Here is a 17,631-nt window from a genome sequence, read left to right as displayed (position 1 = left end):
GATTTAAGTAGATAAAAAGATACAGAGTTTTATACATAATTAATTTATTTAATATTTGATAAAACTGGTTCACTTAAAACTTGAGATAGATATTGATAAATTGTTAGCTATTATACTTGAAATCTGCTTAAAATAAGTGAAATTGTAAGATGTATATGACTTTTTTATTTCAGGGAAAAATAGAAATGGAATTAGAGTTAGTAACAAAAGCAGAAGCAGAAGAGAGACCATCAGGTCAAGGTCAGGAGGAACCAAACATGAATCCTCATCTGGATCCACCAAAGTAAGTTGTTGTTAACAATAAACACACCATTAAGTGTGGTAATTTATTTGTCTGATTCATTTGTGTACCATGTTGACATGAATGTATAAACATTTGAAAAACTTTGTTGACTTAATGGTACACACGTAATGACTTGGTTGACTCAAATGTATACACTTAATGACTTTGTTGACTTAAGTGCTAGTCTTTGTAAGAAGCAGGCAATTTAGGTAAAAATCAAAACATGATCAGAAAAAACCCACTGAGCTAATCATGTTATTTAATACTAACCATCATCCTGAGTTAAAAATTATAAGCCTTTCGTTTGTGTGTGTCTGGTAATATCAAATAACTCGGTTAGAAAATTGGTTAGAATGATAGCAAATTACAGAGTTATCTCCCCTTATTTGATAATTATACCCCCGCTTTAAAAAAGGGGGGGTATACTGTTTTACCTCTGTCAGTCAGTCCGTCAGTCAGTCCGTCCCATGAAACTTTCGTCACATTTTTGTCAGGAACTACACATCCACCCTTTCTGTAATTTGGTATCAACATTTATATATGTTAGCCATACCGTGTGATGCGTTTTCAGATTCATCACTTGACAACTTCCTGTTTACCAAACACTTGTATGATTTTACACATGATAGCCAAGTTGAAAATTTTCGTCACATTTTTCTCAGCAACTACAATACAAGGATTTCTGAAATTTGGTTTCAGGATTTATATAAGTCAGCTATACCGTGTGATGCGTTTTCAGATTCATCACTCGACAACTTCCTGTTTACCGAACACTTGTATGATTTTACACATGATAGCCAAGTTGAAAATTTTCGTCACATTTTTCTCAGGAACTACAATACAAGGATTTCTGAAATTTGGTTTCAGGATTTATATAAGTCAGCTATACCGTGTGATGTGTTTTCAGATTCATCACTTGACAACTTCCTGTTTACCGAACACTTGCATATTTTTACACTATTAATATTATCCACTTGCGGCGGGGGTATCATCAGTGAGCAGTAGCTCGCAGTTTCACTTGTTTCTAGTGCATTTCAACCAAATTGTATCTTCTATTACCAGAACAGAAAACGAAAATGAATGTTATTTTTGTGCATAACTACATATTATGAACTGAAATCAATGTCAAATTGGGTGGGTTTTTTGGTCAGGTTTTCACCACTGCCTGATTCTTAGGCAGACTGGCACTTAAATGTATACATTAATGACTGTTTACTAAAAATGTTCACACTTGAAGACTTTGGTGACTTAAATGTACACATTTAATGACTGTTGACATAAATGTACTTTCTGAAAGATGAAAGAATTTATCAGTCAGCATCATTGTATTTGAAAATATCAGTTGTAAAAAAAAAATATTCAGTTAGTACAGATCAGTAGGGTGGCAGTAAATAATTCAATGATGTGGTAGTGCCATGATTTATACAAGTAGGATGTAAAACACTGTTTAAAATAAAACTTGAACAAATTTTGGATGTCATATGTCTTGAGTTTAGTGAAGTCAGATAAAGTGTTTCGGCTCAAGTAGGATATACGGTACTATAGTTCCAGCTTTTGCAATAAATTCATACGCGTATGTATTCATGATTAATAAAGTTAAAACTGTTTAAATTTTACATTAAACTGAAATAAATGAGTGATTTACAGGTTGACAAGTTGACAGGTTGACAATTTTAAAAACGTTATGGTTGGAATAAGTGGTTGACAAGTTGACAAGTCGACAGGTTGACAATTTAAAAAATGTTATGGTTGAAATAAGTGGTTGACAGGTTGACAAGTTGACAGGTTGACAGGTTGACAGGTTGATAAGTTGATAATTTAATATAATAACAAGTATGGCGTTCATTATCACTGAACTAGTATATATTTGTTTAGGGGCCAGCTGAAGGACGCCTCCGGGTGCGGGAATTTCTCGCTACATTGAAGACCTGTTGGTGACCTTCTGCTGTTGTTTTTTATTTGGTCGGGTTGTCTCTTTGACACATTCCCCATTTCCATTCTCAATTTTAAGTTCTGGTTGACAAGTCGACAAGTTGACAAAATGACTGATTGAAAAAAAGATATAAAAGTTATAACTCAATACTTGTAAAAAAGGTAAAAAACTGAAGTTAATTTTATTTTATTTAATAGATGATGTACTTTTATTTACTTGTTTAATTGTAAAATTAAACCCTTCAACCTGTCAACCTGTCGACCTTAACATTTGTCAACCTGTCAACTTGTCGACCTTAACACTTGTCAACCTGTCAACTTTTAAACTTGTCGACCTATATAGTGTCAACCTGTCGACCTGTCAGTCTGTAAATTTATGTTCAAATACACCAATTTACTTCTGAAGTTAAACCGATTTATTACTCTGTTCTTCCGAAGGAACTACAGTACCGTTTATCCTACTTCACCCAGTGTTTTAACCTCCCTTTCAGTTATAAAAAGTGTATTGTGTATGTGCAGTTATTGAATTGTATTAAAAAAATGAATGTAAAAAGGAAATGAAAGCATTCAATAGCTAAGCAGCTGACTCTTGAAAAAATATGTGAATTTTATCAAACTTCAAGCAGCAACTATGATATCATTTTGCATGGATTAGAAATGTCAGATGCAAGTTATTACTTATATCATTAAATTATTTTACAGACGACCAGAGACCTCCTTCTTTTGGTTAGCATCACCATGGAAATCGTTTAAACATATTATTTGGCGTAATTACAAATGGTGGATCATTGGTTTCATTGTCCTAGTCTTGGTTCTATTGCTGTTATTCCTGTTCATCTACTCATTACCTGTAAGTATTACCAAAAAAGCATTTAAACTTTATCTTACATATATTCTTGTAGATTTGAGGCCTGACTTACATTGCAATAAAGCCTTGAGTTTATGAAGTCTGCTATCACTTAAGTGTAATATTTGAAAAATCAAGAATTTGACAACAACACTTGAGTTCTATTCTAGATATACCTTCATCAGGAATGCTATCAGTTGAATATTTTAAAGCCAAGAATGTATAAGAACCGAAACAGTTGAAGATCTAAATGACCAAAAGGACCCCCAAAAAAACCTGCCTAAACCATCTAAAAGATTTCAATTAGTCATATGTCGCAAAAAAAAAGTTGCAGTTAGTAAGCTAACTTTGCTACATTTATAACTTTTTTGAAAAACAATTCTTGTATTTTTTTGGTTTCTGGACTCCCATAGTTATCTTCTTTTATAAGCAACGGTAAACTTCTTGCTTTTTGTCAGGTTAAATAGCAATGACAGGTTAACAAACATTAGTAGAAATTTAGTGATACAAAATATGGGTAATAATTTGGCTTCTAGGTGTGCACCATCACTCAAATAAAGTTCAAGCATTATTGTGAAATTAGATGCAAACCTCAACAAAGCATATATATATAGATAAGGCCACACCAATTTGATTCCTTGTTCGACGGACCCGCCCGCACCTATTTTTTTCAAACCAGAATTTTTTTATTTTTTTTATATTCCCACTTCCCACATCTGGAAATGTAATCATGTCCATTTCCCGCACCGGTTTTTTTTGTAAATATTAAAATATTATAAAAAGATATCAACATTTGTTTTTAAAATCACAGTCTAACCTGTATATAACGATTTTAAACATAATAGCACATCACCACACTGTGTAAATATCTGTGAGGATATTTGTTTCAGCATAAAACCTATTTATCCAAAGTGGGAGTGATCCGATATAAATTTATAACAGCGGAAATACCTGTAAAGAACAAAAAATTGGTTTCTTTCCCCCTTACTTATATTCCCTATCAAAAAATGTTCGTTGTTAGAATAAAGTACAAAGAACTTCTGAAGGATTTGCCTTCAACTGCGATTATATTGTATGCTGGCGAAACAAAACTATCCATAGCCGCTGCGTGTTTATGCACCTGTCCTGATTGATTCAGGGGCCTGTCATTCAGCAGTTATCGTTTGTTGATGTTGTTCATTGGTATTTTCACGTTTGGATATATAAATTAGATCGTTGGTTTTCCTGTTCGAATTGTGTACGCTTATAATTTTGGGGTCCTTTATAGCTTGCTGTTTGGTCTGTATCAAAGCCCTGTGTAAAAGGCCGTACTTTGACCTGTGTTTGTTATTATCAGGTTGAGAACAACCCTCCCTTAGACAAGGGGTCATTTTACTGATGTAGAAAAGAAAATAGAAATACCAAGGATTTGTATAGTTCTTCTATGCAAAACCTTTGAAAACTTAGAATTTTGTACTCAAAAAGAGGAGAGTTACATCATATTTCAAACAACTTTTTCTAAAAGAGGGGTCCACCTATTTTGAATAATATTAAACTCAATTTAACATGGTTAAAGTCCAGGAATATTACAAAATTCTTGGACATGTTTTGACCATTTAATACCAGATAGATATATAGTTCTTTGAGAAAATATGAGCCATTTTGTATAAACAAATATATTATAACTTATATTGATCCCTCATAAAACATGTAAAAAGGATCTTTATAACATTAAAGGGTTGCCCCCAAACTGATTATGACTTGGATGGAGAATTGTCTCATTGTCAGTCACACATACATAGACCAGATTTAATTATTTCTTGGTAAACAGGGAAAAAATACTTCAGAAATTAAAGAAATGTCAAAGTACAAGTGATAAATCAAGTTTTAATATTGTCAAAACCTACTATTTTATGTTTACAAAAAAAAATTATAATCGCTCGCCTTTACTTTTCAAGCTTTGCCTCAAAAATTTGCAAATTAAATATATTTTTATTAAAATTTTCAAATGGCTTGCTTGCCCCAAATTTTGGAGTCCAAAAATCCGTTGAACAAGAAATTAAATTGGTGTGGCCTAAGATGTTAAATGAGGTTAAAATATTCTCTCTTGATATATACAAGTTGTCAGAACTTCTGTTTTGATTTTTTGATACCTGTTTGTGTTTTCTGCTAATAAAATTTCAGAATATTGAAATGTGTTTCTTTTTCTATTTCAGGGAGACATTTCTGGGAAGATTATTGGCAATTAATGACACTGTCTGAATCACCTTTTTGGTCTGAACTTTTGAAATGTTAAAAGTGGTAAAAGTGCTGTGTTTGTCAATACACAAAAGTGAATGTGAACAGCAGCTATTGCATTATTCAATACTGTTTTATTAGTTGTAATGACAATGAGGTTTTTTACTGGATAAAAATATCAGCTGTTGATCATTCATGTGAGATTTTAAACTTTATTTACAGGTAGACCAATTGAATTCGAGATCCTTTACGATTGTAAATTATAGTTTGTAGAATAGTATTCCATTAAATGAACATCTAGTTGGATTTTATCTTCAGTTAAATAGTATTGACTTAATAGTAAAATACTGGTGGGGAATCTTGAATTTTTTAAAGGGATCATTTGCCTTATGTCTGGACGTCCTGAGTGGAATACTACCATATTTAAAAAAATAGATACCAAGAAAAGAAGGTATTTTTGATCCAGATCCACCAATGTATTATATGTCATGGTTAGGAAGAATTGGTAAGAGTACATGCAGCTGTATGTTGAACATTTCATGTATAACTACTTACTTACTTTGTATTAGCATTGAGCTTATGTATTAATTGTTTTTATCATAGGTCATTTAAATGAATCTGGAAGTTCAATGTTTATTATGGAAATGTTGGTTCGATTGAGTAGAAGGTTATAACATAAGTGTATTGCTTAAAAGAAGATAATCTATTTTTATATGATTCTTTTCTTTTTTTTTAATAAAAAAACAAATTAATTCTTAATCAAAAATTACATTTATCCTTGCAGAAATCAAATCTGTTGTTAAGATATCTTTGAAAAGTCAGATCAAATTTAATTACACATATGTGTATATCTAATTACCTTATTTAAATACAATTTATCGCTATTTGTTCGCCATTACTGGACAACACACAGGTTCCTGTAAAATTTTGACGTCATAATATCTGATGCCACAATGGAAAAGTGATTGTTGTATGATGTCAATAGTTCTAGTGGAACAGATTGTAGGGTCAGCCGGGAATAGAGATAAGATGTTTACATAAGGTTCATTGTTTTAATTTACTCTATAAAAAAATCAATTTAGATTTTATTTGAACGTTTATTTAGAAAACTAGTCAAAAATATAATACTTGTATTTTTCTATGAATTTTAATGTACATTATATATAAAAATTGCAAGCATTTCTGTCTTTTGCATTGTAATTGGCATTTTTGATATTAAAAGCTTTTAATATTTTAGTGAAACATGGCATTGGTTACTATTTTATGAATTTGTAAATGATTGTTTTAGAAGATATATGTGGCATGACAACGAATAATATTATGTGTTTGTAATATAAATTTAATATATACTATCTAACTTTTTGAATTTTTTCATAGTTTGTGATATTTTGTGGGATCTTCCTTTGAAGATATTGTTATGGGACACTTTCACTATGCAAATATGTTAACTTATTTATATATTTTTTTTTACACAAAATAGTGTTATAAATGTTCCATTTGAAGTTAGCATTTTTTTGGGGGGTCCTGGTCTGTGCACCACCATTTTCTCAGTGAAATTGTAACTGTTATTAGATGAAAAGAAGCAGGGTTTAACAAGATAGAAGAAGTTGTTAATAAATAATAAATGGTGCTTTTGAAGATTGTCTAAATATTTTTTCATGTGGCTGTGCTGTTATACCTTCAGAAAAAAAAACCTCATAATTATAAATTACTCCCTGCTTACAGTTTATCTATGACATGCAATACTCTCCATAACTTGATAATCTGTGATATACCATTGTTTGAAAACTTAAAATAACCATACTTAAACCTCAAAATTTGTAATGATGCTCATTTATTTTATGTCATTATCGTTTTGTTATAGACCACAATTAACACATGAGAATGGACCGTAGCACATCTTGTTCGATTTTTAAAGCATTAGGCAATTTAATACTTCCTTTTTTTTTTAAAGATATTTCAAGTAACACTGAGTTTGAGTGGTTTTTTTTTTAATCATTTCAATTGTTTCAAGAAACCTAAATCTTTTTCTTAAATATTCTGTGACAGAACTACATATGTTGTCACATAAGTTTATTTTTGTTCTCTGAATCTTCTTATGCCAAGTTAATGCAAGTTAAGGTTCCTTGGCCTTACAGATCTTGTACTACCACATTTATTTTAAACATATATTGTTTAGATATTATTAGGCACAATGCTTGTATTTGTTATATAAATCATAAAGTGCAATTGTATCTATAGGACTGTTTTTTTAGATCTTTAGTTATATACTTTGATATATTCTTTGTAGATTAATTTATAAATATAATCAAATAACAATAAAGTTGTTCTGTTATTGTTGTTGTATTTATTTATTATAACTTGTTGTCTCTCCTGCAATGAAAGTCGTTGAAAGCGAGACATAGGGATTGGTCTTCCTGTCAAGATAAGTTTTCAACAAACGTTAAATTTTTATGCTCAAGTGAGTTTGATAGGAACTACTTGTGAGAGATCATTGATATTTAATGCAAAGTTGCATTACCATCAGTACATATCAGTTTGATGACTATTTTGAGTCCCTGCCCCCCTATGTCATGATCCAGTGACTTTGAATTAATTAACAATTTTGAATGTTAAGTTTTCTGCTTAAGTTAGATTGAAAGGAACTTACAAAAGACAACATTTTTTATAAAGTTGCATTTCTGCCTGTTCACATTAGTTTGTTGACCATTTCAAGGTCCTTGTCCACTAGATCATGGTCTAGTGACTTTGAATTAATAAGCAATGTTGCTGTCCATCCGATTGTCTTTTTCTGAATTTCATGCTGACCAGCGAGGCATATCATTTATTTTTAGCTCACCTGGCCCGAAGGGCCAAGTGAGCTTATGCCATCACTTGGCGTCCGTCGTCGTAAACTATTTCAAGAATCTTCTCCTCTGAAACTACTAGGCCAAATACTTCCAAACTTTAACTGAATGTTCCTTAGGGTATCTAGTTTATAAATTGTATCCGAAGTTTTGATCTATCAACAAACATGGTCGCCATTGCTAACTAGAGGCTCTTAAGAGCCTGTATCACTCACCTTGGTCTATTTTCACATAAAACAAAGGACACAGATGGATTCATGACAAAATTGTGTTTTGGTGATGGTGATGTGTTTGTAGATCATACTTTACTGAACATTCTTGCTTCTTACAATTATCTCAATTTATAATGAACTTGGCCCATTAGTTTAACAGAGGAAAATATTTTGTTAAAATTTTACAAAAATTTACAAAATTCACAAAATTATTAAAAATTGACTATAAAGGGCAATAACTCCTTAAGGGGTCAACTGACCTTTTTGGTCATGTTGACTTTTTTGTGGATCTTACTTTGCTGAACATTATTGCAGTTTATCTCTATCTATAATAATATTCAAGATAGTAACCAAAAACAGCAAAATTTCCTTAAAAATTACCAATTCAGGGGCAGCAACCCAACAAACAGTTGTCGGATTCATCTCAAAATTTCAGGGCAGAGCAAAACAATTGAACACCATGTCTGAATTACTCTTATTGCTTTGGTTTAAGAGTTATAAGCCAAAATCTAGAGTTTACCCCTATGTTCTATTTTTAGCCATGGCAGCCATCTTGGTTGGTTGGACAGGTCACGCCACACATTTTTTTAAACTAGATACCCTTATGATGATTGTGGCCAAGTTTGGTTTAACTTGGCCCAGTAGTTTCAGAGGAGACGATTTTTGTAAAAGCTAACGACCGACGATGACGACGGACGCCAAGTGATTAGAAAAGCTCACTTGGCCCTTCGGGCTAGGTGAGCTAAAAATGAATAAGAGAGGCATGAAAGAAGACTCACTCAGCAATAAGTTTACGATCTAGTACCATAATCTTGAAATGTACTTTAAATTTAGTAATAAATATGTGCAGTGCATGCATGATTATTCCTAAAATATTTCAATTTGAACTCACTGAGACAATGACTTTTGCATTGAGGTGGCTCATTCCAGGTATAAATAATATTTTTATTATCAAACATTCATTTATAATGTTACTGTCAATGATAACTGAGAGCTTTATGCTTATTTCCCTGCAACTGAAATGGTACAGTTCAACTATGCAAATTTCGGTATCTGTACAGCTTAGGACTGATATATGTATCATTGATGCTAAATTGTAATAAATTGCATAAAGCTTGAAAGGGAGAAAGGCAAGGTTCTTCATGTTCATTGTGTGTCTCATTCACTGCAAATATCTAAATTTCTTGTGTAATCAGTTGCTCTGTGCATTCCACTGTTGCCAGAAAAAAATCAGCATGACAATCAAATTCAAGCGTACATAGTTTTCATTCTCCAATGGCTGTTCTTTTGCTGCATAAGTGTGGTCTGAGTGTTAGTGATAGAAATATAATTTCTTCAGAACCTACAAACTCAACCAGAGATGTGTCATAGTTAGATGATCCTTTTCTTCTTCAGTGTGGATTGAAACGGCAACAGATATCTCCTCCATAATGATACCAACAGCTGTCCATGGTCGAGGATTACTTTTCTTTTTAACTCCTTTTGTTAACTAACTACATCTTTTCCTCTTTGGCATTCTAAATTAAAAAAAATAATATTTTAGAGTTGTAAAGAAATTTGAAGCCTATTATACAACATCTATTTGTCTTACTTTTAAACTTTACTTCCTACATGTATGTCATACAACATTCTGCAGGTTTTTATTATGCTAAATCTATTTTAAATTTCATTTTGTAATGTATAACCCTTTCAACCTTGCTATTAGGTACAAATATTTGATATATTTGTCAATTGCTAAAAGTCGTACAGTGAACATACAATGTAAGTTGCTGACATCAACTTTATTTAGTCTCTGCTTCTATATAATTTGCAGATCTCATGAGGGTCTTTAAGAGGTTTATAATGAGGGTCTGGAACTTCGAGGTGTTTACAATAGTTAAACGGACAGAAATTCATAGGACATAAAGTCACAAATTTGGTAGGACAAAAAGTCACAAATAATCTGTTGACAATTGTTTGTATATATAAGAGAAATGTCTTTAAATATGTACTTTTTAATACATATATTCATATTAAAGTTTAAAAAATGTGTCATTATATTTGAAAAATGAAGATTTATTTAATTTTAATCATGCAAAAGAAAGATTTCTTGGCACCATGAACCAGTTTGACATTTTGTTTTTTTAACACTTATTTGATCATCTTTGATATGTTTTTGATAATTTTTGTTTACAAAGTTGGTTTATATTCAACACATTGTAGTTCAAGAATAGAAATAAGCGTTTTTTGTTTAAAGAAAATAATCAGGAAAAAATGAATTATAACTTTGTGTCCTGTGACTTTCTGACACTGTCCTACATTCATACAGAGACATATATTGTATTATATGTCTCTGATTCATACAATAGAGTATTAGAATAACTGCATGAATTGAAATCAGAAAAGTAAAGACAAGAGGAAACAATTTATCAAAATATCAAGATTGGAGAATGATGGGGTGCTAAAATAAATAAAGAAAAGAGAATTATAAAGAAAAGAGGTATAAAATGGGAATGTCACGGTAACGTGACGGTACCCAAATTGCACCTATTTTGACAGTTTTTTCATCTACGTTTTTTTATGATGAAGACAAAAATGTCCATTCTGTGTTTATTTTGTAGCCCTATCCTTCTTTATTATAAAGGTACACCAATTTGATTTTTATTCCATGTGGAATCATAGAAAAATTGGTCTAAACTGACCTCCAAACCATCAATGGTTCTGAAATTAGGAGTACCCAAATTGCTTCCATGCTTAAATTCACATAGTCAAAAGTCTAATAACAGAGCTTTTGTTTAATTTCTTTAAATATTTTGAACAATTGGATATTAGTCCATGCTTACTCTTCATTATTTTTTAAATGGATACTTGTAACATATTGTATTTGCTCATTTTAAAAAGATGACGTTTTGATGACGTCGCATGGCGACGTTTCAGTACATTTTGCTTTTTCAGTAAATACTTCATCTGTTGATAGATACTGTGAACGTTTTGTGCATATCTAAATAGTTTTACCTATGTTGAAAGATGTGCTTAGTATCAAATCATAAAAAAAAACAAATTGTTTATCTATTAGTCTCTAGAAAATCTTGTAAGATTTTCGCTGCTAGTTTTGCTAAATAGGTGCAATTTGGGTACTCGGTGCAATTTGGGTACCGTTACGTTACACGTCGGGTAACACGAATGACCGAATAACTCTTCAAATATCAATATTAACACATTTGAGTGACTTTTAAACATATATTATTGAATAAAATTATCATAGAAGTGTATTTTATAACCTAAAAATGATTTACAAGTTGCAGGTAAGTTAATATTGATCATTATAAATTTATGAATATCGGTGTGTATTTCCAAGATGGCGACCAAGGAGATCGTATACAATGAATAAAAGAAAGACTGCATACAATCCCTCAACGTGTTCATCTTAGACCACCAAAGTGGAGCCCTCACGCCACGTCAAGGCAATGAACAATGTGAGGGTGGGCCTTTTTAAAATAAAATATGGAATAGTAAACTGTTTAAATTAGTTTTTGTTTTAATTTTAGTTAGTTATTAAAAAAATTAGTATCTTTATCATATTATTATATTTTTAATTTAGAAATGGATGTTAACCAAGCCCCCTTTAAACTCTAAAATTACAACTACTAAGATATCCTGCACAAGGCCACGGGCTTATCTGTCATAGTCCGATAAAATACTTTATTTAGAATTTATTGTAAAAAAATTATAACTATTAAGATATCCTGCACAAGGCACGGGCTTATTTGTCATAGTCTGCGGAAATACTTTATTTAGAATTTATTGTAAAATATTTATAACTATTAAGATATCCTGCACAAGGCACATACTTATTATCTTTTTCTCAACAAAAATTGTACAAGTAATTACTGGTACAATAATATTTGTACAGGTTATAACTTGTATGATGGCATCATACAAGTAATTACTCATATAAAGTGTTTGTACAAGTAATAACCTGTACAAAATAATAAAATGTACACGACATATACAAGCTATCAGTCGTTGAAAGTTGCCTTAATATGGTTAGATTGTTGTGACGTTACGCACGATATTGCTTCCAATTGGTAACGTCAAAATTTGACGTTTTACGTCGGTAATCGAGTATACTTTGTTCGTTTTGTTTGTAATCATTTTTGATCGATATGGTTACTTCAAAATCTTGAATATGTATGAAATATTTCCTACTGGTAGTTACTCAAGCAAAAATAAACAATACAAAATAGGTATTTGGGTGAGAAAATAGTGCCTATAGTATATTATATAATGCGTTGGTCACCCGTTTAAATCTAAGAAGAGAGGGAAGGCAGGAAGCAATTCATGTTGCTTAAATAACATAGTTTTTGTGTTTTGTGCTGTTATCTTTTATCTTTTTTTAAATGTTGTTGTTTTTTTGTGGTTTTTGGGGGGGGGGGGGGGGGGGGGGGTGTGATGATAAGTGAAAGGATTTTAATGAAAAAGACTTCTATTGTTTACAACGGAGTAATTAAATCAAGAAAGAGAACGATTGCGTGAAAAAATAATTATATTCATCTGTTTACAAGCTTTGTATAATATCGAGGTGTAACTCCTCAGGTACAACAATTTAACTGCTTCCTTCAATTTCACCACAAATGAACCGTATTGCAGATGAATAGCAAATCGCAGTTCTACGCTTCACAAGTTTGAAAATAAACGGTTGATCTTTTATTCTCTCGAAATATAGCCCTTTCACAACTTTAGAATCTTGGTTAAATGAACAACCCCAGTCATCTGAAATATTTTACCTATTTATTGACAAATTACCATATGTTTTGTTTTTTTATTTTAGATAATTATTCATTTTCTATTTGATTATAGCTACTATTATATATTACAGTCTGTTCTTATCGTGGTTTCTATGATTCTATCTATTTTCGAAATTTGTAATTTGGTTATTTTGTTTTGTCCTCTGATCTTAAAACATGAAATCGAACCGTACTTGTTATTTAAAAACAATGAAATATCGTTCATATATCATATGATAATACGAACTGCTTTCAATTTCGATGGCCAAGGAAGGTGATTGGCCTAATGAGTTCATATAAAGTGATAAAAAGCCTGCGGCGATTTTAAGATAAGCTCGTGGCGAGATTTGTTCGACTCCGATCCTAATCGACAGTTATTGCAAATATTTTAACTTAAGGTCGCCTGATGTCCGGCTTCTCCTACCTATGATGACAGGTCAATAAAATACAACAAATGTCGTTTATACATGTACATGATGTAGTGGAGTTTAACACCAAAACAAAGAACAAACTTTTAGAAATAATTTGAAAATACATATATGTATAGCGTCCCGAATCGAAAACGTTCAAAACGTAAGAAAATTGTTCAGTGGACAAACTTGCAAGACATTTGATTTGTTAAAAAACGAAGTCATTTCGACTTAACAGCTTATCAAAAAGTATGTTATCGTGTTGTGGGGTGAAAGCACAATTACGCAAAAGCACTATTTGGTATGCTACAAATAGAATATTTAATATAATGACGTTGAAACTGACAGTGTTTTGGTAAAAAGCGGCGAAATTCGACATTGGACAATCTTGCAAGACATTTTCCCGAAGCCAATGCGTTTTTATTTGTGGTGCGAGTGCTGTAAAATTCCGGATTTGAAATGGTCTATCTAAGCACTTTTGTAGGAATAATTTATGAAAACAAAATTCTATATCATCTGATATTTTGAAAAGCGATAACTTTTGATAACTTATCATTTTCCGAAACCTGACCATGGCGAGGATTATTCATTTTTGAAAAAATCAGCTTTGACCGTTCCATCAACACAAAAAACAGCAATGCCATAATAAATTATATATGACGTTTATCATTCATGCGAATTTTCGCGGATTTGAAACTCTTTGTTAGACCACAAAAATTCCCGCAAAATAACTTTTGCGAATAATTTGTTACGTCTGACACGCATATTTTTGACGTTTTGGCAACATTTGTATCATTATTTGAAACTATTATGAAAAGTTAAAGAATATTTTTTTATATTTTTGGAAACAGTAATACCTACCTAATCTATAGATATAAATTTCATAAAGCTGAACTATTTAGATTTCACAGAAGAGCTATTTATCAAATTGCTCTGTCGCATTTCAATGCATTGACGCAATAACGTGCTTAACGTCTTAGGAAAAAAACATTTGTGTGCATAAATAAAAATTATGAGATATAATTTTGAAATAACCATAAATGACCATGTTTCTTTTTATGAATAAAAGTCTACCCAATAAATTTCAAATATGTGTCCAAATTCGTAGAGCTCGGAATTTATTATTTTTGAAGGTCGCTCTGACAACATATTGGTTGCTTTTCTTTTGCACGCAGTTCTCAAAATTTGACGTTCTAATTTCTGGACACTGATAATGAAAAATAATATTTCTTTTTAGAAATGAAAATATGGTATTTTATACTGCAAAAATCTGCTATGAAATTTTAATAAAGCGAAAATGTATTTTATACTCATGACAGTTGACTTGTATTTGTATTATGATTTTAAGAACAATGTTTTATTGTCTCTCAAAACTCTTTATAGAGTGGCTCTTGTTGTTAACTTGTGTTTTAAAAAGCTGTATATTTTGTGAGACTTTAATAAAGTATTTGTCTTGTCTTGTCTTGTCATGATATAATTAAAAAATATTAACAGGTAAATGTGGCGCAATGTCACTTCATTTATTGGCGCAATTGATACCATCAAAATAAAAGAGAACGGCGCAATTAAAACCTTTTCAAAACTGCAATTGGCGCAAATTGATTCTGCCCATTTTTCTTATGATTGTCGGTAAATTGTTTTCTAAGTGTGTTTTTTTCAAAATTTACATTAAGAGCTTGCATTGAGTTGTTTTTTATGAATGTCGGTAAAAATATGGTTTCTCCTTTTCACGGATTGTGTATTTAGGACTTACATTTAATGATCATTTAATAGAAAATGGCATTACAAGTCTCACTTTTGACCTCGAATAGAAAAAGATTCAACCATATTTTAAGCGTAAGGAACTGCTAAATATATGATAAAAACTCACAGCAGCAGGTATTGCTGCCTTTTCATGTAACAATTTTTGTTTTAAAGAAGAAACATTTTACTATGTTATAGTTCTGTTAACTTGGCAAGTTGACTTCAACATACACCAGTTTAAATGTCATAATGATATCTAACTGTTTGGAAATGTACATGTTTCCCTTCTTTCTTTTTTTTTACTTTTGGACTAGTAAAAATCCGGTTAAAATCTCCTTTTAGTTTTGAAACAGACATGCACATGTGTAAATAGTTTTACAAATATTTGACTTAATTTGTTAGTTAAAACCTTTTTCTTTTACTACAAACTGCACGAAAATGTGTCTACCTTTGTTGTTGATCAGGCTGATTTAATTGATGGTTGCCTAACGTATAGTGGCAAATATTTCATATTTTTTATATATTGATATTGTATTATATGTCTCTGGCTAATTGAAGCATTAATAATTCTAACTGTAAAGGGGTCATCCATAATTGTCAACCATTTTCCAAAGTGTACAAAACATACACTTTTTCAGACCCCCCCCCCCCCCACCCTCCCTCAAAAAGTGTACATCAACCTTTTTTAGATTTCAAGAGAAGAATCAATCATTCTTAATAAAAAGAAGATCCTGTCTATTATATTTTAGTTTAATATAGAAATTTGCATTGAAAATAAACTAAAACATATCTGACTGTTTTATTTGATGACATCTATCTGTGATGCTTGTGTTTTGTCAGAATAATTTAGAGTACAAAGATTAGTGTTTCCCCTATCACTCAGTGGGAAGGGTAACTCCAATGAAAAAGTGCACATAGAGCATGCAAAAGATTAACAAAAGGGCACATAAATTATGCTTAGAATCAAAGAAAGGGAAATGCATGATTATATTGCATTGGTAAAGTATGGACTGACAGTTGTTGATGGAATCAGAGCTCAAGACAGGCAATCAATAAAAGTGTAATGTTTTAAAACACTTTAATTTTATTTAATTTCCCGCCTGTATTTCTATTTAAAAGGTCCCTGTAAATATGCCATTCATGGCACTAGAATCGTTTATGTATATATACTGTAACGTGTACATATATTGGATATTTTTTAAGTTATGGTTAAACCTCATATTGAGGTGTCCTAATTAAAGGAGGCTTATAGTAAGAAAAATAAGTTTACTCCCGGTTTACTGGTTTACTATTTTGGAATGCATTACAAGTAGACTGGTTCCCGATCGCAATATTAAGTATGTTACACAGAGAGAGTATGCTAATAGCTAATAGCTAATACCTGGAACGTAGTCCCGGGAACCAGGATACCCAATGGGATTCATCAACGCAACACGAACAATTTGGCACTCAAAATATGGGGAAAAATGAACATTTATAAAGCACTTTTACTGAAAATTGCATTTACAGCAGGTCTTTAGAAGGAAACTTGCTTTTCCAGTGTGAGGATAAAACGAGCTCAAATTAAATAATATGGGTCTCTTAATTTGCACAATTTATTTAAACTGCAGTTTATATCTTATCGAAATTATGTTGCCGGTTCTGAACATGTTTAAAAAAAAATGCAAAAATTCTTCTAGTAAATGTTACCAACTATCCTTGTAAGACATAAATCTGGACCAACATCTTAAAACTTTCAAGTGTCAACAAAAAAAATTGAAAAATGTTGTTTTGGGGCATTTTGTAAGTTGAAACAGAGGTTATATGGCATTGGAGATTCAAATTAACCAATTAAAAAACTTATCTTATTGAAATGTGGATTCGGACTTGATTGTAAAAATATATATTCACTTCTAATAAAAAATCAAATGACTAAAATAGACATACTGATAGATGAGAAATAAACTAATAAACAATGGTTTGTTATAATTAAAAGTTTTAAAATTTTTAAACTGTTTCAAGCCAATTCCTGATAAAAAAAAAAAGTGTACTAATTTAATTGTTGATTAATTACAGATGATTATTAGAAATTTATCAAGTAAATTATAGGCCTTTATTTGAATACCTTTTATTTATTCATATTTCATTTTTTTTAAGATCTTGTTAATCCATTAATAATTTATCTTTCAGATATAATTTACAGAATCACTATATGTAATGTAGATCAAAAGTAATTGGCAATAAATAAATCTATCATCCTTATAAATATCAAACATCTAATATACACATTTGTGGATTCAATTATGAAGTCAAATACTTGTGTATTAAGAATAATATGTATATTTAGTGGTCTGTATAATTATGTAAGAGTGAGGTTGATAGGTAATGTGGTCAAT

At 31.1% G+C, this 17,631-nt stretch overlaps 1 protein-coding gene across 34 annotated transcripts in view; it reads left to right on the top strand.

The window, feature by feature from the left end:
- The window catches only part of LOC139520522 (myoferlin-like), an 80,945-nt gene extending 73,331 nt beyond the window's left edge, over positions 1 to 7,614 (top strand). For 32 of the 34 annotated variants that reach the window (XM_071313232.1, XM_071313224.1, XM_071313221.1 and 29 more), the window contains 3 exons: positions 174 to 283; positions 2,918 to 3,065; positions 5,258 to 7,614. In XM_071313232.1, coding sequence (XP_071169333.1) covers positions 174 to 283; positions 2,918 to 3,065; positions 5,258 to 5,290 — 291 coding nt within the window. In that variant the 3' untranslated portion in view covers positions 5,291 to 7,614. The remainder of the gene's footprint in view (positions 1 to 173; positions 284 to 2,917; positions 3,066 to 5,257) is intronic. The other 2 variants (XR_011663910.1, XR_011663911.1) reach the window with 1 other exon arrangement.
- Positions 7,615 to 17,631: the final 10,017 nt, after the last annotated feature.

Source organism: Mytilus edulis, chromosome 4, assembly GCF_963676685.1.
Source record: "Mytilus edulis chromosome 4, xbMytEdul2.2, whole genome shotgun sequence".
NCBI classification, from domain to species: domain Eukaryota; kingdom Metazoa; phylum Mollusca; class Bivalvia; order Mytilida; family Mytilidae; genus Mytilus; species Mytilus edulis.
This window is presented reverse-complemented; position numbering and strand designations above follow the sequence as displayed.